The sequence below is a fragment of the Gavia stellata genome, chromosome 2, assembly GCF_030936135.1.
Source record: "Gavia stellata isolate bGavSte3 chromosome 2, bGavSte3.hap2, whole genome shotgun sequence".
Lineage (NCBI taxonomy): Eukaryota > Metazoa > Chordata > Aves > Gaviiformes > Gaviidae > Gavia > Gavia stellata.
The window spans coordinates 102,903,171-102,926,080 of record NC_082595.1 but is presented as its reverse complement, the minus strand read 5'-3'; the positions used below and the strand labels follow the sequence as shown (position 1 = coordinate 102,926,080).

Here is a 22,910-nt window from a genome sequence, read left to right as displayed (position 1 = left end):
GTTTTCTTCTGTCATGTTTGGTTTTTGTGCACCTTTATGCCAAGATTCATTCTTCACAGTCACCACCTGATGAAAGACCCTACGCTAACCTCATGGGTAAGTCAGCTGATTCTTCCCACAACTTCAGAGGTTAGCAACACTGAGGCATTTGTTTGTTTTATTTTCCAACTACATGTTGCTTTTGATGATACAGGCTGTGGAGTTATAAAGACGCCACATTTGATGAGACTTGCTAAGAAATCAGATAAATAGGCAGTGCTTGGACTTCTTCATGAGCATACCGACATAGTGCACACAACCTCTCCAGGTCAAAGACAGAGCCCAGCAGCATACTGGGGCCGAGCAGACACTTCTGTTTGGGGAGAAAAGCCCCGGGTTTTGAAGCATCTTCACAGGCACTAGGCAATGTTTGGATGGATGCCGCTCAGCGAGTGCGACAAGCACTGCCTCAGCGGGAGCTCGCAGCTCAGGTCCTGCTCTGTTTTTGCTGTCTCAGGCAGCAAACTACTCCTTCTTATTATCTGAATAAATTGGATTATCCAGCAAGCCAACCAGGGATAAAAATACCATTAGAGAAGTAATTCATTTAGACATATGACTATTTAGGATATATTTATGCTTTCAGGAACTCCAGCCCAGAGGTTTTTAACCCTTCAGAGGCCACATGAGAACAATTCACGTTTCAAAAGCATTTTCCAGCGGCTTGCAGCACTTCTGGCAACCGCGACTCCTGCGCCAGGAAGGCTGCAGCCCTGTGGTGGTATTTACACTCTGCTTAGCAAAAGGTTTCCAGTGGCAATACCCAGGGAGAGAAAACAGCCAGGATTTAGGAAGGATCTCCACTTATGAAGTGTCCCCTTTTTGTTTGTTTTGACTGATGAGTTTCATGCTCCAGACTTCTCGTTTCACCAGAAGCAGCAAACCGATCTTTCTGTATCCGCCACCTTCGGATCTCTCTTGATTTTTACAGAGTTCCATCACATCCCCAACCCCTCCAGCTGTTTCTTTCCAGGATGAAAAGCCCTAATCCGCTTACCAGGTCCTCCTTTGGGGGCTGCTCCTCCCTGGGCGTACCCCTGGACCCCGCTGCGTACCCACTCGGGGTGCAGAGCCCGTTTGGGGGGCGGCTGCACCGATGCAGAGGCAGCGCACGGTTCGGTTTCTATTCCCCAGCACATCCTTAGAGTCCCGCTGTGACACCGAGGCGTGAGCAGCAGACAGCAGAAAGCTGTGCCCGGTGCGAAGCTTTTTTTTCTCGGTGCTTCCCCGCAGGAGCTCTGCACACCCGCGCAGAGAAGCACCGAGAAAAAACCCCACCCAGCTGCACACCTCGGTGCACCCAGAAGCGTGAAAACGAAGCTGCGGGTGCCAATGGAGGGCAGCAGAGGGAGCAGCGGGTTGCTGCTCGCTTTCCGAAGTGAGGGTGGGAGCACAGAGCCCCTCTGAGCAGCCCTGTGGCCGGGGCCGCGGCGGTCTGCAGCACCCTGCGCCCGGCTGTGCTCTTCGCCCCGGCGGAGGGCCAAGGGCTGCCGCGGAGGAGACACCCAGCCACCGGGCTGGTTTTTGTTAAAGCTAACGCTCTGGAACAGCATCGTGCCGGTTATTTTGCGGCAGATGGAGGTGTGAAAGCTGTTTCCGCTTAGGGGGCACAGGGATGTCACCGGGGAAACGTTTTGGTCCCGTGAGGAAAAACGAAAGGGAGCGGAGGGGGAGGCAGTGGGGCTTCCGTGGCAGAGCAGCCGCCCGTCGGTGTAGTCGTGGCCGAGTGGTTAAGGCGATGGACTAGAAATCCATTGGGGTCTCCCCGCGCAGGTTCGAATCCTGCCGACTACGGCCCGAGTTGTTCCTTTTTCCCCCGGCCCGGACGTTTTCCTCCCCCCTCTCTTCCCAGCCACCGTTTTGCACCAAAGCCGCCCGCCGGCAAACATCCGGCAGGGCGGCCGCTGCCAGCCCGAGGGACGGGAGGCGGGACCCCGTGACAGCCGGACGCGGCCTCTCCTCCCGGGCCGGCGCCGATCCGGAGCGGCACCCTCTCCCCCCGCCATGCAGTACAGCCCGGCGCCCGCCGTGCTGGTCACCACCAGGTACCGGGCAGGGCAGAGAGCGGCGACTCCGCCGCCCGCCTCAACTTCGCCAGCCGCTATGGGCGCTGGCGCCGCGGAGCCGCCCGCCGCGGCCTTCCCTTCGCGGGGCAGGGCCCGCGCAGCCGTCCCCGCGGCGCTGGTGGCGGGCGTCGCCCGGGGAAGGGAAGGAGCGCGGCGGGCGGCGCCTCACGGGGACCCCGGGGCGGACGCTGAGGGGGAGCGGCGGGCGCTGAGGGGAGGCCGAGGGGCGGTGGGCGCTGAGGGGAGGCCGAGGGGCGGTGGGCGCTGAGGAGACGCTGAGGGCGGTGGCGGAGCTGAGGCGAGGCCGAGGTGTGCGGCGGGCTGCTGGTGTGTGGGTTTGTCCCGAGGACACTTCGTATATATGCGGTTCCTCGAGGTTTTTTTGTCATTTCACAGCCGGGAGAGACCAGTGTTGTCATCTGGCCGATCCTGTGTAACATCGGCCGTGTGGTCCTTTCCTCCTCTGGTAACTTAGGGTCGTTTCCCTGCCACATTGACACTGCTGGGGACGCAACGTGTGCTCCCAGCCTCCGGAAGCATCTTTTCCTTGTCCGTATTTCGAGGTGGGTCAGAAGGAATTAAAATTCGTCCCGAAGTGTACTCCCGGGTCTTTGATGCATGGTGTCCTAAGTGGCTGTGGCTGACCCCCCTTCCCCGCCACCACGCCCTGCGCCCTGTCCCTCGTCCACCAGGCCGCAGGGAGCCCCTCTGGCTTGAGGTTAGGCCAGAGGTGGGCACGATAAGTTCATTCTGTTTTTTCCCACCTTCTTGAAACCATGCCCTAGGTGGGTGCAGCGGTGCTGTTTCCAGTTGCATTGAATTTTTAATACCTGTATTTTCCTAGATGTGGCAAATAAACCCTCAAGAGAAATGCCTCAAGAAGAAAATGCTTGTGGCAATCTTTATAGAGAAATGATAGAGATCTCTCTCTCTTTTTTTTTAACACCCACGAGGTATTTGAGACCACATGGAAGCAGTTCCCTATCAGATGTGACATGAGAAACAGAAGTGTTGATTCAGCAAGGTCCTGACTCTTGCACCTACCTCCTAGGACATAAGTAGAAACTATTTCAATTACATTCACTTCAAAGCCATTACTTTAATCCTTAAATATTTGGCTGTATCAGGGGCTGACTTCCTTTGGAGCAGTAGCCTTGGACCCTCTAACATTATCTGACTTAAATCGCATACATGTTTTGTAGGACTGACTTTATATTAGATTTTAGCCTTGGAAATGGAAATCTGAACACCTGGATTTATTTTACAGCCTTTAACACTTGCAAATTGTCCCACTGATATTGGAATGCTTTCAGTGATAATACTGGATATATATGTATGTGTGGGATTAAGGCTTTAGCAAGTGAATATATTTTCTAGCTTGTGAGATAAGATAGCTGTATAGTTGTGACCTTTTTCATTCTTTATACATACTGGTTTTGGTTTGGGAATAGGAGTCCTAGTTGCTATGGTAATACAAATTAATAATCTGTATACTTGTAGTTAGACTATATAGAGAAATAAAAACATTTGCTGGCTAATTTGCATCTGATACTTTGCCTTCACTTAATGAATAAACTAGTTGTACAAGTTTTTTCTCCTTTTACTATGACCTGGGTCATCACAGTTTAGTCCCCTTTGGGCAGAGGTTGCTGGACCTGGGTGCTGCTGATAGGGCTGACTTTATCAAGGCAGAAAGTGCAGAGTCCACTCTCCTGACCACACAGCCACTGCAATAAAGTTTCTCTGGTTACAGTGCTTGCATCCCTTACTTTGCTTTCTTGCTTGCAGTAGCTACTTGCCCTTCTCTCCCATTTTAGCCTTTCAGTACAGAAAGCAGACTAATTAAAATACAAAGCCTCTGTATTATATGCAAATCGAAAGACAGGAATGAAAAATTGTCGCTCTTCGCCACAATGTGGCTCTGTGGCCACAGAAACTGCTCTGTTCAGCTGACCCTTTTCTCTGTCCTGTGCTGATCCTGCATGATCTGATTGTGCAAGCACAGTGTTACTGGTATGAATGGTCTTGTTGTGTTCAGGTAAAGCGTTAGGAAAGTTAACCATGTGCCCAAGTCTCTCCTGGACAGTCTGTATTGTAGACAAAAGTGTAACTTAGAGATACAGAAGCGAGATTTAAATCAGGATTAGAAGTAATAACCCTCTGTGTCCTATTTAAACAACCAGCTTTCCCTTGTTGCTTCTTTTTTAAAGCTACTAGTGTAAAAATAATTGTGTTTCATGTGAAAAATGCAATGAAACTATACTCTGTTGTGGGATTTGTAGGTGCTGGTTCTGTTTGAGTAACAACAATAACAGTATCGAATGAATTAAAACACTGCGGGCTGCTTATTTTGAAACTAAGTCATTTCAAGAACTAGTGTGCACTTTGGATATTATGCTGTATCTGTCTTAGCCTCCCTGCTGATTTCTGTTCGTTTAGAATCATTTTTATATTTAAAAAAATGCACAATCCTGTTGCTATGGAAGAGATAATAGTGGTAGGTTTCGTGTAAGAGGTGATAATGAAAATGATTACAAGGCCTAAAGCAAACAAACAAAAATGTAGCTATTCCCCCGGCCTCTAATCGCTTTCCATTACAGTCATTTTAGCTGAGGCTTTTAACAACTTTAAAAGAAAAACTCTGGATGTAGATAAGGTACTTATAACTTCATGACATGCAGCAGCTCTTACAGTGAAGTTGTTGTGTCATCTCAGAACATTTGTACGTGGCTGGTGTTTTAAGCTAAGTAAGGCCATTTAGGAAGGATAGTTTACTGGTGGTTTTTCCTTTTATTTACATCAGAGGTGAAAAGCAGGTTAATTTGTCATTCATGCTCTGTGGCTGTGTTAACAGAAGTCAGTCATTCCTGAGTACTATCCGACAGACTTTTTTGCTGTCATAGCTGCAGTCACAACTTTTGAGTGACTACACATCTGGAGAGCATTTCCTCTGCTGCAGGTGTATTCTAAAATCCCCAGATCCAGCTGATTTTACTGGCAGGCATCCACGGAGTCAGCATTTTGGCTGCCACTGAAGGATACAACGCTCCAAATAATGACTCTTACTTATGGGTTCGACAGACCGCTGTGTGAAAGCCAGGCACCTATGTATTTATACATAAGCAGTATTGATTCTGTGTTTACAGCCTGAAAATGTGTAACTGAGAACAAAATTTTGTCTGTTAGTGTAAAGTCAAGTCCTTGGCTGGCAGAAAATGAGAACAGAATTGGAGCAAACAGAATGGCGTTTAGGTAGCTAGTATAAAGTCTTGGCAACAGTAGAGCTGAGCTATTGTTAAAACCCTGATGTTTTAAACATGGCTTGCAAAGAGGATTGGGTTCAAAATTGAGCCTGTGCCCTTGTTTGTTGCTGTCCGATTTATGGAGAAATCTTGAGATACTCTCTTTAAAAAACTTTTTATTCAGTTTTGCATTGGAGATTCAGAGGCTGTCTTCTTGGGAAAACTCAAGTTTCAAAAGAACTGGTCAAGTTTGAACATGATGAGAGGAGTCTTTGAAACTTGGTTTGAAACTAGATTGTTTAAACCTCTTTAAAGTGTATTTTAAGTTCGTACGCCTCATGTATCCTTAGGTGAAAGGGCACCTGTGTTAATGAATCTAAAGTTCCTAAAGAAAGAGGCAAGAATTCCATAAGACACCTCTGCAATCCCCAGGAAGTCCAGGAAAGATGGGACTTGACATTCTCCATACAGTTAAGGTTAAAAAAAAAAAAGGCAGAAAAAATGTTTAATGAAAAGAAAATTGTTTTTTTTAAACAGTCCCTTCTGATAACATTAAAACACTTTCACACATAGGAAGGACGCACTCGGAAATGTGTTCAGAGAATATTCAGTGCTCTGGATGATAAACCTCTTTGTGCTTCTGGCAGAGTATTTGATTCCAGCAACAGCAGTAGTGAGTGTGCTGTGGCTTGGCACGTGGGTAACTTTGGGGAAAGGATCACTGATCAGTTTTGGTTTCCAGTCTATTGAAACAGACAGTTTATTTTGTTAAACATACTGTTCTCTTGTGCCCCAACAGCAGCTGCTTGGTCTTACTCATGATTCGTGAGCACTATAGTACGATCCTGGCATTCTTCTTGCAAAAACGTCATAAATAATTCCTTGGGTGGGAATCCAGGGGGAAGGTGACTCCACGGTTCAGTGGATCTGAAGCTGGCAGGAGAAGAGAATGCATTGAGTAAACTGCAGCAGCAGCACCCTTGTTGCATTTTCCTCCAGGAGGAGCCATGGGTAGTTCTGACTGTTGGCATCTCTCAGAGGTTAATGCTGTGATTCTTTGTCTACTTTAACTGGTTACGAAAGGACAGGTGGTTTTCTTTCCAGTAGGATTTTCTGTGAGAAAGCTGAGATACACTATGGTACCCCTTCTGCTATTTGGCAATAAGACTGACAGTCAGACAGTCAAGACCAGAAGGCAGCTCAAAGAGATCATGTACTGCTTTAACTTGCTCAGTCCTGATAGGTGTTTGTCTAATTTTTCTCAAGGACCTCCACAGACAGAAACTGTGTCGTTGGTCCAGCAGTCTGCTCCAGCAACTTCGCTTTGTATTTCAGGCTTTCATCTAGTTCCCTGGTTGGCTCTTTCTTACAAACCTCACGTTGTCCCTGCATTCAAGCAAGCTCCTTCTTCCTTTTGTGGTCTCTTTCAGCTATCATCTCTGCCATTCCTGGGGATGTCCTAAGACAAAGGAGAGGTGGGTGGGGCTTGGCATAAATTGTAGGGAACAGACCTTTGCTTCAAAACAAGCGGTGATGAGAGATCACGGGGTCTCCTCATCTGCACTGCTGGCTAGGACACCACCTTCAACTCCTGTGAGTGAAGTCCTGTTCTGAATGAATCCCCATCTTCTGTTCCCAGAAATGCTGTGCTCCTGGCATTTTGTCTGCAGTGGCCAGTGGCAGGTGCTTTGGGATAGAATACGGGAAGCAGTCCATGTCCAAATTTGTATTATTGCAGAGCAGGAATAGTATTGGGGTACGGTCTGTCTGGTGTCTTGTTGAAAGGCACTAATTTCTTGAGCTTTGAACTGGATCCTTGGAGAGGGTCAGTTAAAAGTCTTTGTGCCAATGCCTGAACTCTGCGTGTATTTTCTTCCCTAGGCAAATTCAGAATACGCACACGGGGCTGGATTTGTCAGTGCCAAAATACCAGGAAATCCGTGGGAAGATGATGTCCGGCCATGTAGAGTATCACATTGTCGTTGTTACCCGACTGGCTGCCTTCAAATCAGCAAAGCACAAGCCTGAAGACGTAGTTCAGTTTATGGTAAATGTTTAATCAGTGCTGTATTAGTGATCAGGTTTTTTTCTTAATCAGCTTTGATTATTTTGGTCCTGATGTAGCAGATAGTTTGTCATCACAGCCTCCCAAGGTCAAGGTCCTTGGTAGTACAACACAGTCTGTACCATTTCTGCAATAGCAATATTATAATTAATTGAAATTTTTATTCCGGGAGCTCCGAACAACATTGCCTGTTGTTGCCTTTAAAGGCATTTTGCATTATGGGTCAACAAATAGAAACCAATTACCAAGCTTTTTATAAGTCCTGCTATAAAATTAGTTTCTCTGATATATGTATCAGTACTGGGACTTGGTATATAAACATGAAATAAACATATGATAGTTTACTTGAATGGAGAGAGAATCATGTGGGGCAATAAGACAAATTAACCTTGCAGTAGGTTAGCCTTGACCTATTAGCCTTGACATGGTTTTTAAAATCCTTAGTAAGAGAGTTTTACAAGGAAGTGTCCCTATAAAATGTTATTGAGTTGGATTGTCTTTTTCATGATACCTGCAGAGTAAAGGTTTGAAAACATAGCACATGAGATTCACTTCACCTGTTTTAAGTCATCTGTAGCATGTGCATATCCACTTGAGCTGTCTCACCTGGGACTGTCTGTTGAGTTGATGGAAAAAGGTGCATTTAGGGTACATTTCAGTTGATCCGCTTTAGCTGTCTGCTGAACCACTCCCAGGAAGTGTTCATTGACTATAAAGGGACTCTATGGGGATGCACCCTGATGCATACTGTGAACATTTGCTCTTTTCAGATGTTTTGGGGATAGCTGTAATGTCAGAGTGATGTGAGTGCGTGGCTACCTGGTAGACCATTAGCCCTAGTATAACTCATACTCCGTAGGAGGTAGCTGATAAATGGATATTTATGCAGTCTGATTTGCAGATAAAGCCACATCTGTCAATGTTGTGAAGAGGTGCATGGTGAGGAGATCTCATACATGTAATGAACTCATTATGCTATATATAACTTTATGGTAAAAGCAGCAATGCTGGCATAAGAATCTGTTCTGTTCTCCCTCGTTGTCCCTGGCTGCTTGTTCTCGCTCCTGCAGTGCTTCCTTCTGTGTGCCAGTGTCATGTGGCTATTCTGTAATGTCAGCTGAGGAACTGGTCCTGACTAAAAATGGGTATTTGGGGGTTTGTTACTTAGTACTAATTTACACCTGTTTCTTGAGCCTGTGAGTTTTACTGCCCCATTAAAGTTTTTTTTAGGACAGGGGAAGGGCCAGACGTGGGAAGCTAAGAGAAGGGCTTGTGGAATCACTTTTTTTCTGCAGCAATGCCTGCTTGTATTATGTAATATTTCCATGCAGCTCTGTGCAAGAAAGAACCTGACTAAACCCGAGGTGTTAAACTGGGCTATTGTCATCTAACTTAAGGAAAAGTAGATAAAATCAGCTTATCTATAAAGAGGAGAAACAGACTTCCTACTGTGCCCCCCCTGCTTGCTTAGATTGTCTGTTCCCATGTCGGCTCTCTCTGGGAGGATTTTCAGCACTTAGTTGCTCTTCTCAAGTGAAATGAACCTTTCTGATTTCTTCTCTGGTCAGATCTCCTGACATTTCATTCTTCACGAAGAAGAAAACCGGTGTAGTCTGACTGGAATAGCATTTATCTCATCAGATACATTTTTTTCAGCTGACTTAAGTCTGATATATTATATAGTTTGGTGTATGAGAGTAATTTAGAACTCTGAGCTGGGAGGTTGGAGGATGAATGCTTTGCATCAATTCATTCTGACGAGTCTTTTCTGTATGTGTTACTGAAAGGAACAGAGGGATTCACCTGTCCTAACTTATCTCTCTGTAAATTGGATATTTTAATCTGAGTCTGTCCCCACTTTTACGGTTAATGTGGAGAAGGGGAATGAGGTGACTCATCCTCTGGACATGCCTCTCTTCTTTGACCATAGAGGGAAAGCATTCTACATTTTAGACAGCTGGGGCAGGGGACTTCAACTCCAGGCTAAAATGCGTAAGGCTCAATTGAGTTGCACACAACTCACTGTCTGTACCACTGGCGGTGCCCTGGGATTTTCCACCTAGCCTTCAGAAGGTTGTGGGTCTCCCATAGGTCCTGTGTGATATTTGCCTGCACCACACAAGCCCCTTGGGCATCACAAAGCATCTCAGATGGCATGAGATATCTATCTTTAGGCAGAACAGTCTGCTCTCTATGATTAGATGTCTGCTTTTGCTGTGGATTTCTAAGCTCCCATCCCAGTCAGTGCAGTACTGTTGAGAAGAATGTAGTTGAGCATGTATGATGTGGGGGAATCCACTTTGGTTAATGTACATGGCTGGTACCGTTCGAGAAACCCTAAGTTATCCTAATTGTCTGCATAGGGCTGGCAGATGTGACATGGGACATAAAGGCATTGGCACACCATCCTGGAACAGAGTGAGGCGAGATACTGTACACCATCCAAGGTACCACTAGCTGCCTGTGTTCAGGTGAGCTGAGTTTCAGTCACATCTTGCCAGAATGTAGTGACTATATCTGACTGCCATGAGAGCTGAGACACCTCCTGCATGTATGCAGTTGTCTTAACCTGGAGGCAAATCCCAACCCTGGGGCTGCCAGGTGAGGTGAGTTGCACCCATAGTGTCTGTGCAGTGCCCTGTTCTGCTGGATTTTGTACCAGCACAAACAAGAACCGTGACCCTTCCCCCAAGAGTTTGCAGGTGAAGTGTAAGAGAACCAGGCGACTGGGGAACAGCAGAGAAGAATGTGGTTACATTGGGCAGCAGGTCAAACACGTCAAATTTGTATAGCATGGGGGGAGTGAGATAAAACGTCCGAAGGAGGAGAAAGAAACAACTGTGTGCCTGTTCTGCTTTCCTAAGTATGCGAGCAGGATGGGAGAGGGAACTTTTGGTATTGTTGAAATTATCAAATTTGAGAGGCTAGAGGAAGGAGCTAGTGTCACAGTGCTGAGGTGACAGGTAGGTTAGAGAAGATGGGTAAGCGTGGTAGGATTTTCATTGGCTCTGGATACGTTAATCCAGTTCTGGCTACCTCGGGAGCCAGGCCTGTGTTTTGAGACCCTTTTTCCTTCTTTTTCTTCCTCCTCCTTCCCCTCTTTCTCTCCCTGAAATACTAGCTAAATTGATTTTCCTTGTCTAGCTGTTTTTCCACCTGCTTCCAGTTGAAGTGACAGCCCTCCACACTCTCGTGCCCTAGGTGGCAGCAGCGAAACCGGCTTTCTGTGCATTAGGCTGTGAGCAACTGCAGGCAGGGCTGTGATTGAGCAGCATTTATTGCTCAAATAGCTTCTCTGTATCCCCTGGAAAAAGATGGTGAGCTGGACAGAAGTGTCCTCTAAGCTACCTGTGATCACTGGGCTGTGATTTAGAGCACACTGGATCGAGATATGTTAAGGGCCTATGACCAAAACCAGATGAACAGCTAAAAGAGATTTGAGCTCTGACCTGTGGAGTTACTAGCCTTTACTGTGGGTCTAGGCAATCCAGAGTTCCCTGTTACCCAGCCTTAACGGGACTACGCAAAATCAGTATCATAGTGTTTCTAACTGAAACGTTTGTGAAGCATTAACAGAAGAAATTCACTTCTGTGATGACTTTCAGACCTAAATTCTTAGAAACTGGAGGGATTTTTTAATTAAAAAAATGCCATTTGTAAAGTAGAACAAATGGGTTGTAGAACTGCTTAACCTTGAGGTTATATTTTGTAATTGAAGGAAAAGTCAGCTGCATTTCTTTCAAAGGTCAGAATACTCTTGCCCTATTGAAAGAGTGAAATTGATTTTATCTTTGGTACTGCATCAGAGGTACTGCTGCAAAGGTGATATTTAGTTATTGCCTGTAGATCTGCCATTTTCTGTGAGAAGAAGAAAAGGCTTTATTTATCTTAAATGCATTTCTTCTAGCCACACCTTGCCTTTTTTGGCAATTAACTTCTTTCTTCCCAACCTTATTAAAAATCCACCCAGCCTATAGTGCCTTCTCTTTCTATCTGTGCCCTGTTTAATTGCTTCTTTTTTACAAGTTACTTTTGTTAGTCAAGTTTGTTCTTTTTGAAAGCTGAACAAATAACTACTGGTGTTTGACAGGCACAGAACATTTTTGGGAGGAATTTACTATAGAACTGTCTTCCTTTCATAAAATGAGGGAGTGTACGTACGTGGGTGTGTATTCATCTATGTTTTCATCATTGCCTGTTTGCATATGTTGGCCTTCTTTCTGTGGGCCTCAAAATCTGTGAGTTGGAGTTGCTATTTCCTGACCACACAGGTGTGTTGAGAAGATAAATTCCTTCATGTTACAATGTCTGTGATGTGAGGGGGAAAAAAGAAGTCCCTGCTCAGTGTAGCAATAGGTTCAGGAGCAGTTGATTAAAAAGAAATATTAGAGTGCTTGCCCTTCTGGTGGGCAAAACAGGTGGGGAGAACAGCATGTGGTCATGTAATTAAAATCTACCATAATGCATACCCATGAGGTCACCAAGCAACATTAATTCTGGTATGGCTTTAATTGGGAGTCTGCAAGGGAAAGTGTGGTTTGTGCTCTCTATGAGAAGGGATGCTTTTGATTCCTGAATCCAAAGCCGGTGGTTGTTTAAAGGACAATGTTGCTGTACCTCCATTTTGTGACAATGTTAAGAAGTGGGCTTTGTAAAAAGAAAGTCACAGTAGCCGTAACTATTTCATGTAATACTACAAAATCAAGAGTGCTCTTCACTGGTGTGCATTGGCTGGCCAAAGGGCTTGAGTTAGCTCTGTCTGAGGTCTCCATTTCGTTGAAGTCCTTGCAGTAAATATAAAGCATATGAAGACAAGTTTGAGGTCAGAAATGGGTCATTAAAAGGGGCCTAGGGAAAGGAGGCATTAAATCCCATTAATACTGAGTGGGATCAAATTCTCCTATGCACATCTGAGAGTCCCAGGCTTGTATCCTACAGGCATTCTGGTGTGTGTACTTTCATGCATGAGTTTCTCCTGAAGAAGGGGGCAAGGCACATGCATAAGATTTGAGGGATTAGCAGCAAACTTTAGGCTTTCACTTTGAACTTCCTAGTGGTTTTCTTAACCTTCTAGCTATATTTGATCATACTCAACTTACTTATTTGTTCCTGGTGGAAAAAATATTCAACCCATCCCTGTCTCTCTTTCAGTTCTATGTTGGATGTTAATTGTTACAGGCAAATAGGGTCTCGACCTGGCAAATATGCACAGGCTTTGCCGTATTTGCATGATTAACTCTTTTGAAGTGAAGTAGATTGAGCCTTTGATATTGTGACTTGACAGAACTCCTTGAAGTGCATGCACTCAGGCTGACTTACAGGTGGTGGGGGTTTAGCTCAACAGTATTCATGGAGTTCAGTTAGAGGCATGGAGGGGGAGAGGATAATTGCAGGATCAAAACCTAAAGGAATTACAGGCAGCAGAAGAAAAATATTTGATTATTAATCAAATGGGACTTTGTATACTTAATAGGAATGATAAAATGTATTTTAGAACAGCATTTTTTTTTTGACCTGACATTTTGGGTCATAGGAGGATGCATTGACTCTTTTCAAAGAGTTGTGAGTGGTAACCAGGAAAAGCAAGATTTAATTTTGTGACATGCTGATACACCTTTCTCCTGGAAAATTGTTAGAGGGTGTCAAATTGAAAGGGTCCAAAAATTGTCACAGCAAACCAGTACTTCCAGACTGGAAAGATGTGAGAACGCTCTGGGTGATGTATGGGACTCAACCTGAGAAAATACACTCTGCGAGACGTGGCTGGCACTGTGTAAGGCCCCTACGTTGCCTCTGTGCTGCTCCATCCAGTGCTGGGGTCCCCAGTACAAGAAAGACATGGACCTGTTGGAGCGGGTCTAGAGGAGGGCTACAAAAATGGTCAGAGGGCTGAAACACCTCTCCTGTGAGGAAAGGCAGACATAGTTGGGGTTGTTCAGCCTGGAGAAGGGAAGGCTCCAGGGAGACCTTATTGCAGCCTTTCACTATAAAAAGGGGGCTTATAAGAAAGATGGAAAGGGACTTTTTACCAGGGCCTGTAGTGACAAGACAAGGGGCAATGGTTTTAAACTGAAAGAGGGTAGGTTTAGATTGAATATAAGGAAGAATTTTTTTACAAGGATGGTGAGGCACTGGAACAGGTTGCCCAGAGAAGTTGTGGATGCCCCAACCCTGGAAGTGTTCAAGGCCAGGTTGGACGTGGCTTTGAGCAACCTGATCTAGTGAAAGATGTCTCTGCCCATGGCAGGGGGTTTGGACTAGATGATCTTTAAAGGTCCCTTCCAACCCAAACCATTCTGTGATTCTAAATGCATCAGTCTGAGGTTGTTGGATTCAGCTAGTCTTACTGCTGCATTTCCAGCACCAAAACCAAGGTAAAGATGGCAATAATGTTGAGTGAAGATGCGGAGGAGCCAGTGGCAGCCAGGGTTTGAGGCAGAGGGACAGCAGGCGAAGAGCCTCAGCTGGCAGGGGCTTGCAGGGGCCAGCACTGGGCTTAGGTAAGCCAGAGAATGGTTTAGGCTGGAGGTTTAACATCTAACCTGTGTTGTAGGTTATCCCAGCAGAGGGCATCCCCACACTGTTGGATATTAGCTTGCGTGGTGTGCTGCAGGCTTTTGGGTAGCACATTGGTATGCTTTGGGCATAGCGTTACCACACTTTGTATGCTGTGTCATGTGTTATGGTTGGTGGTGTTGTTCAAAGCCCACGCAGATTCACAAAGGCTCAATTAGCGATAGGGTGCGAGGGTGTGCATTTACTTTAGGTTCAATGGTGTAATTAGACATAGATTGAGATTTATGAATAATTTACAGAGTTTGATAGAGGAGGAATGAAAATTAAGTGGGGAAAGAAATAAGTTTGTATGTCTCAGTTCAGTGTTACTTTTTGAGTATTTTAAATCTGCTTTAGCATAGTTTTGTTGATTGGCTGCTGTCTTGTAATGCTTTCAGACATTAATTTGTTATTTATTATTGAAATTAATTAGATGTTAAACATTTTTCGCAAATCAGACTTGATTATTTTTTTTCTGGGTGGAGGGTAATATTGCTTATTCTTTTGAAAAAGTACCAGTGAATTCCTCAGTACCCTTACATTTGTGCTTACACAATATTTTTTGGGAGGGGCTCTGGTATCATACCCTGTTCAGAGTGCTACTGGGACCTAGCAAACTAGAAATGTACAACAATTCAGAAGTTCCAGATTTGCTTTCCTCCCTCATTTTGGGGTATCTTTCAAAGGGAGGATTGTCTTTATTCTGGGAACATCTCTTTATTGCCATCACTTTAGTGCTTGGCTGCTGAATTGCATGTCAGATCCTGCATGCAGAGCACAGTGTTGCTCACACTTACCTGTGTTGCTTACAGGAGACAAGTCTAAAATTCTTGGTTTTCATTCCCCTGTCGACTCAGGTTTGGTTTTGTGCTTCAGATCTTACAGAGCTGCTTGCCTTTTGTGACTGGACACTGGACCCGTAGTGAACATTGTACAGCTGAAATGCAAATATTTTTCAAATCAGCTAGCTTGATTGATAATTACTGCAAAAGGCAGGGACGCTTGAAAGCTAAGGTGGTTATTGCTCTTTATGCCTACGTCTAATTTAGTAAACTAGTCGAGGTGTGTCTGTTAATGTCAGGACCTGTTCTCTGGCCTGGATAGCAGCTAGCAGAGTCTAGCTGCATCCATAGTATGAAACTTTCTTGCCGTCTGCAATGGGCATCAGTACCCAAACTGGCTACTGAGTGGTCCCTGCACCAGGCTAAATCTTGGGCTGAAAAATTATCTGGGGGAGTGCTAGCTGCCCAGAGTCAATACTGTGCTGGACATTGTCAGGTTCCAGTAGACACTATAAGGTTCCTAATAGACACTGTTAGGTTCCAGCGCCTGGGAATATGCCTGATACTGTTTAGTTTGCTAGTATAGATGCAGTTTATTGATTCTGGGTTAATCTATGACTTGTTTCCCTTCTACTTCTGTGCTTTTTGCTGGGTTGACTTTCTTTTATCACTGTGTTGGTGGCAGAACTCTGCCTTCTTCCATTCCAAGATGTGGTGCTTGAGTCTCTGCATCTTTTATGTTAAAATATTAATTAGGATTCACTCCACTAGAGTTCACCAACATGTATTACAGGAGGATAAGAGCTGGACCCTAGTAGAGGATCTGAGCCATACGCACTCCACTAGCGCTGGTTTTTTGGATTTTTTTTTTAATCTAACTCTGTATTCATTGAAACACATTCATAGATTATGGGGCCATGGAGGGCCATGATGAATATATTGTCTGTATAATACCACAGTTGCAGAGCATGACAATCACTCTCCATTGTGCCTGTAACGTCACTTAGAGAGAGTGTTTTGTTTGTGTGGGGGTTTTGTGTGTTGATTTTTTAAGGTACTGAATTCAAAACTTAATGTGGCATAGAAGCCACACCATTTCTAACCAGAATTCCCATGGTTATTGCTTTCCTTGTAATGTCTTGGGCCTTATTTCTCCTCAAGCTTCCTGTCTTTGTCTGCAGAAGGAATGACTCCATTCACTGTTGGCATCTTCTCCCTGTATGAGAACCTGTAGGCCGTGGCCAAGTTGTTGATTTTTATTTTCTCATGGATAAACTGAATAGTTAGGGGTCAGCTGAGGTCTTTGCCCTTTGGTTTCTGTATTAGGTCCTGTGCAGGGCAGCAAATGTGTCAGTTGTTCAGGCCTCAACAGCCTGAAGGGCACTGAAGCCCACCAGGGCTGAGAAATGGGTCTTCTGGCTCCATGGTGAAAAGATTCGCGCTTCTTTCTCCATCAGATACCTACCTGGCTGGCCTTCTCTTCCCTTCCATCTCTCAGGGCTGGGCATCGTATAGCTCATTTTTAGTGGACAAGGATTTTTTCTGTCAGGGAAAAGTATCTGGAGCAGTGATCTTCCCAGTATTTCATTAGTTGATGAGTCAGACAAATGGGCGCTGGGTATCTGGCAATGAACCTCAATTCCATTAGGGAGCGGATTTTAATAACAGAATTAGAAGACCAGCAACAATGCTTGGGGATTCACTGTATAGATAACAGGCTTTTACTAGGCTATATGTAAAGCTCCTTGGTAATACATGTTTTTCCACTTCAGTTTCCAGCGTTAATGTTTCACAGCACTTGAACTTCTGTTGCTGCTTGTGTCTCACCTGTAAAGAAACTTACCCAGGCAGCATGTTTCATTGCAGGTTTCCAAGAAGTACAGCGAGATAGAGGAACTCTATCAGAGACTGGCGGCACGATATCCACAGGCTTCTCTTCCACTCTTGCCTCGAAAAGTTCTCTTCGTGGGGGAATCTGACATCTGTGAACGAAGAGCTATGTTCAATGATATAATGAAATTCATCGCAAAAGATGAGGATCTAGCAACAAGTCCTGAGTTACTGGAATTTTTAGGTAATTAAAAGATGTGAGTGTCCCCTCTCCCATGAATGTGCTGGATAAAAGCGTTATTAAGTTCTTGAATCAGGTAGTCAGAAACTGGAGAATGCCAGAATAAAGCCTACCACTGAAAATATCCTCTTGTGCATCTACAGTGCTGCATGGTCATGTTTGCTAGTGTTTTCTCCTCTTCTCAGTGGACGTATGCCTCATTTAGAAGCGTTGATACCACAATGCTCGCTTTGAAAGTATCTATCCCACTGTCTCTGATTTCCCTTAGGCATATACTGAAACTGTGATTCAGAACACATTAAGTTTAGAAGGCTAAATAATCATATATTGTCAGTGGAGAGATGGACCCTAAAGGGACAGTGCAGGGTCTTCCTTAGTGATCAACTGTTCCACATTTTGTCTGGTTTTCATTCCTAATAAAATTGCTAGGCCTTGCTGAAGGGTGTCCTAAAGCAAATTATTGACCCTGAGAAAGATTTGAATAAAAGACAGATTCTTTATTAGTTAAACCTGTTCTCTGACCTCTTTTTTTTTTTTAAATGTTCCTTAGCCTCATGTCCAGCTCTTGTTGCCTCTTCCAGTGATTGATATAGTTCCTTTCTTATGTTCCTTGGGCATAGCAGGGGAGTCATTGAATGAATGGAACAGATGGGTTCTCTGCTCTTAATTCAGCTGAGAGCTGCTGATCAGGGAACACTTCAGCCTGGTGCTGTGCAGGATTCTCAATGTAGCGTTAGTTTTAAGGAAGTGAAGTTGCAAGATGCTAGCAAGTCACCATGTGTGAACAGCTGATTTTGCAAAAGTGTCAAGTGTGGCCAGATTAGAAGTTCTGTGAGACTGGCAGCTTCCTAAAGGTAAGGGAGGCAAAATGGCATAATATTTGGCAAAATCCTTTTGCTAATAAGTTTTTGAAGTGGGTTGGTTTTTTTTTTCTTTTTTCCCTGGCAGTGTTCTCTTGAAAGTAGGCCCCTTGCACAGAGAATTCAGAATTCATGTTGATGAACCTTTGCATGCTGATTAACCTAACCATGGTGCACATGTCTACAGCTGAGTTAGTCTGGACTGTCTTTATCCTGTTGATAGATTGGGTGCAAGTAATGTGACCTGTTCATCGAAATCTATCATAGAGTAATACAAGTCTCACCCTACCAAACCAGGTGGAATTCAGTACATATGCTGCAGATCCTCAAACTAGTTGTGTACACTTCCCTTACAGATGCTGGAGACATAGTCAATATATTCAGGGCTGTTTAGGTCGAATCAACGTGGTAAAACACAGATGACTGTGGGGATAAGATAAGCAGCATCTTAACATCCACTGCCTACCCTAACCAGCACTCTTTTGCCTAGAAGGGGAGCATAAGATCACTTGCTCACTGTAGACACCCACATTTAGTCCATTAAGTCTGCCCTGGGTGATTTGGCTGATGCAAGCATGAAAAACTGGGTGAGGTAAGTCTCCCATGCCATGTTATTTTTACAGTCAGAAGGATGAAACCATTAATTTTATCTATCGTGGTTTTCACTAGCCAATTTTTTGCTCATCTTATTATTTTAAATTGCTTTCCTGAACATCCAGAGCCTCCCCAGCACGGAATAGTTCTCTCCTCGTTCTCCTGGGCTTTGCGTATAACAAGTATGGTGAGAAGACTTGGTCAAAACACATGTTTCAGTTTGCTGAATTTGCTCAGTTGGATGGATCTTGCATACTTGAATGGAGTTAGAACTTCAGGCTTCATTCTTCTTCATGCTGTCCAGTGCTCTAATTTTAGCCCAAATGAATTAAATCAGTAAGAAAAAGTGGACTTTTTCTCAACTAGCTGTATGAAAGTTAGCTACCTACATCTAAGCAGAGTATTTACGGCCTCTCTGTAGCCAGTGGAGAAAATTAGGCACTTCAGAGGGAAACTCCTTCTCAGACAACTTTATTTGGATGGGATGAATCACCATGTGGAATTTCTATTGTTTCCATTGACTATAGAAGGAACATAAATAAGCAGATTAGACATGCACTGCTATGTCTCAGATAAAGTTCATTTCCTCTGTCTTTCTCTACTTAACTACTTTAAATCAGTAAACAGATCAGACACATAATGACACATCAGTGGATAGAAGGGACAGTCAGGAATGTTGGAAGAGTTTCACAAAAGCTGATCATGCCCTTCATTCCCCAAACAAAACCATCAGGAACAGGTGCGAGGTATTAAATAAAACATGGTTGTTATCCTGTGTACTCAGTTTTGCATCTGTTATTGTATTTTGCAGGAACAAAATCTACTAGTGCTATTGACTTCAAAGGTAAAAACATACCTGATGACAAGGAGAAAGAAGATGAAGAAAATGAGGCATTGGATTTTTTCAAAGAGGAGAAGACACCTGACTTAATCTCACAGTTTTCATCAGTGGAAAATGCCAAAAAAGGGCAGAAAAAAGAAGAGGAAGAGGAGGAAGAAGAGGAAGAAGATTTAGACCCTCTTGGTATAATCAGGTATGGCTGGTAGTACCTTTGCTATTTAGTTTTTAGCCTAGTTTTCTAAACAAATAAAGCTGTTCTATGTCACTATCCCCTCATCTCAACATTTTAAAACATTGACCACTTTCAGCTGAATTTCACAGAGGAGGAGAGGCCTCTGATACTGTGTTCCTATGCAGTTCATGAAGGAGATGCCTCGGTAGAGGGAAGAGACTTCGTAGTGCCTCTTCAGGGTATCCAGGTGACAGAGAGACATTCTGAATGCCTTGATAACACTCTCAGCTACAGTAGGCACTTTACTGGACACTGCAGGGTCCCACCACAAAACATAAAGCCACTGGGCTCCATTGTATGTGCTGCTTTGGAGTACACTGGTGTTTACAGTGTCTGGAACTGCTGCTGAGCTGACTAGTGTCTACAAGGAGGTAAAGTTGTAGCAGCGTAAAGACCAAAAGAGCCAACATTTCAATCATGGTGTTCACATATAGGCTTTTGTTTTCTTCTTCCCTTCTCTAAAGGTGTCACATGCCAAATGCTGCTAAGGCATAAGCAATAACAGCTTGAGAAACAGAATAATTGAATCAAAGCTTGCTGAAGGTAGTGTCTGGGTTTGCTTACCTGCCCAGTAATTTTCAGTCAGCTATTTTCTTCACTTCAAGGTGGAATTTCTCACTTAATTCCCAAAAACATTGCTGAGTACTAAAGCCTGGAAGCAAATTTAGTTTCTCAGTGGCTGGGATCATGAGTAGTGACTGCTTTTTTTAGGGTGTCTCAGGCTTTAGATGCCCAAGGCTTAGCTATTCTTCATCTTCAGTAAGCACTGACTGACTGAACAGAATTGTTTCAGCCACCCACAGTCATCAGCCACTACTGAATGTTCTTTGTCATGGACCCAGACAGTGCTTTCAAAATGCTTCTTCATAGCAATAGGCAGTAACTGATAGTAACAAGCCAGAGCCCTCTCTTGGTGTTTCCCAATTATCTTCAATAATTTCCAAGGGATCATTCACTCCAGGCTCTAAGCTGGAGTCTCCCACACTAAGTCGGGTAACTACAATGATTAATACTGGGCCATTTGGACTTTGCTCCTGCTATTATAATCATATGTAATTGTTGATGTCCAGATATCGTCCTTCTTACTTGAAGTATTTAATCCTTTACATATCACCAGAAAACTTTAAATATTATTCTTTTGACAAAGCACGTACTTAATTACTCAGCATCAAAATTATTCTTTTGTTGAAGAAGAGTTTAAAAAAGTTGAATAACTATTTACAGTGAAAAGTTAGATAAAGCAGTACTTCCCACAAAATGGTCCTTAGTTGGTACGTTTACAAAAGAAGCTGTCCTTTTTTGGGTAGGAAAATGATCTATTTGGTTAGCAAATGTGATGTTGTATTTTCTGACTTCGAACAAGTAGAAGCTGTAAAGAACTCACTGTGCCAAAACAAGCAAGAAGTTTGCTTTTCTGCTCTGTACAGTTTGACATAGCATTTGAAGGTCTTGATTATTTTGGTCTTTTAATGCATTGAAGGATGACAAGATCTAGTATTTAATCCTCATTTAGTTTATTGCTTCCATTCCTTTCGAGAACAGAATTCTTACTGAATCAGAATAACTTCATTTATATAAGAAGTGTGGTGTTTACTGGTACAGAGCTGCAGCATGACATGTTATGTAGTCAGATGTTTTTCACTCTAAACTAGTGGTTGGCTGTCTATAAAAAAAAACTCCATATGTATTTATTATAATTTTTTTCAAACTCACATGTACAGTGTCAAGGCAGAATCATGAAAGTGGAAACAAGAGTCCTGGATCTGATTGTACGTTGTCTCTATTCTCCAGTAACTCACCCTGTTCCCATGGAAGATATTTTTAATTCACATCAGTGGAGATCAGATTGGACATAAGTATTGTACCCCAGCTTTATGCCATCTAGTAATAGGTGTCTAGGTAAGAGGCCAAAGGCAGGAGCTCACCTGTCAGTGGGTGGGCATTTCTTGGGTGACCATTTTAGGGTGTCCTCTATGCCCATTAAAATGTTAGGTGCTTACATGCTTTAAAGAGGGATCTTGCAGGCCTCACAGCTTTAGTGCTTCTGATGTGCTTGAAGTTACTTTAGGATGGGGATGAATAAAAAAGGAGGTGATACGGACTGGATAAATATGTTTAGTAGTAAACTGCTCCCTAATACCTAGTAAATTCAGGTTAAAAAAAAAAAAATCACGATCCTTTCCCCTGTGAAAAATCTTTGAAAAGATGTAAAATCAGCACTGAAACAAGCCAGTCCATTCCAAGCAGTATTGGTGACCGGGGTGCTTTGAGCAGCAGAGCTCTGACCTGAATTGAATCATGTGTTTGGCATAATCTTACAGTTTTTTTTCTTTCTGGATGAGGATGAAACTGCTCCAGTAGCACAGGCCTCCATATGTTGTCAGCACGCTTCATTTGGTAACAACTTTTCCTTCTGAGCCAGAAGGCTGTGACTTGGATTTGGCCCAGCACTGCTGCTGTGCTGCGGAACCACCAGATATCCAGTTAAATATACTGGCCTTAGGGGTCTTTTTTCTGGTTTTGTATTGCTGGTGATCATCCAGGTGGAAGCTCATAATGGTCTGGTTCCTTTATCCTGGAGGAGACATCCCAGTTGTGCTGATTCTCTTCCTTGCATTCAAGGCTGTGTTTGAGTTGCTCTTTCATGTCTGGTGGGAATTGGCAACTCACTTGCCAATTCTGCTCTTCAGCTTTTGTGGGTATAATGATGGTCTACAAACTTTGTGTTTCTCTGCTATATGATTCACATGCCAAAAACTATTTTTTTTTTTTGTTAGTAGGGTGATCTTGGGCCATGTCCGGGATTCTTAACAACAGAAAGACTGTTTTTTTTCTTGTCCAAATCAGGGACATTTCAAAAACTGTAATACATATTTCTGATGAAGTTTTCAGCTTTTAACACCCTTCCTCCTTTTCCGCCCCCCCCAGCCTAGCTCTTCCTAGAATAAGAGGTGCTCAAAATTAGGATACATTTTTGGGGTGCATTGTTGAAATTCATTTGAAATATGTTTTTGAGGCGTATATCTTCAGCTGCAATTAACTTCTGAGGTAATATTTTCTCACCAGGTCAGGAGAACCCTCCTTTTCCTATGCTTTCCTTTCCTGCCTCCATCAGCTCTCCGCAGCCCTCGCAGGAGCCTCTCCTCCACACGCGGTTCCCTCCCTTCCGTTCTTTTTCCTTTGCCTCCCTAAATCTTTCAGTGACAGCATATCCTCCCTCAGCCCTAGGTTTTTCCTGGCAAACTGCATTGCACAGAGCCCAGAGGTGGGTAATCCCCAGGCAAGAGCTATTCTGTCTCCTCATGAGTCCTGGAGAGTTTCTGTCTCCCCTCTCTACCTTTGCTATTGTTTCAGCAGATTTCCCCTCATGGCTTCTCCTCATCCAAATTTGTGTCTTCCCAGTGGAATAAAGGCACATGGGTAGGTGGAAGCTTTGCATCTGTTGTGTTTAAATGCAGATGCAGCTAACTCCTGACAATAGTTAGGAAGGGATGGGGCTGGTGAGGGCTGACCTTTTGGGGGCCTTCTGCCAAAAGTTTTTAAAAGTGTCGTAGCTAGCTGCT

At 43.9% G+C, this 22,910-nt stretch overlaps 1 protein-coding gene and 1 non-coding gene across 3 annotated transcripts in view; both read left to right on the top strand.

The window, feature by feature from the left end:
- The first annotated feature begins 1,751 nt into the window (after positions 1–1,751).
- TRNAS-AGA (transfer RNA serine (anticodon AGA)) lies at positions 1,752–1,833 on the top strand. Its single transcript has one exon. It is a non-coding gene; the product is annotated as a tRNA-Ser (tRNA).
- Positions 1,834–2,029: 196 nt separating this feature from the next.
- Positions 2,030–22,910, top strand: part of HS1BP3 (HCLS1 binding protein 3) — a 52,525-nt gene continuing 31,644 nt past the window's right edge. For both annotated transcript variants that reach the window (XM_059835032.1, XM_059835024.1), the window contains exons 1-4: positions 2,030–2,084; positions 7,229–7,394; positions 16,616–16,823; positions 19,086–19,308. In XM_059835032.1, the coding sequence (XP_059691015.1) occupies positions 2,044–2,084; positions 7,229–7,394; positions 16,616–16,823; positions 19,086–19,308 (638 nt within the window). In that variant the 5' untranslated portion in view covers positions 2,030–2,043. The remainder of the gene's footprint in view (positions 2,085–7,228; positions 7,395–16,615; positions 16,824–19,085; positions 19,309–22,910) is intronic.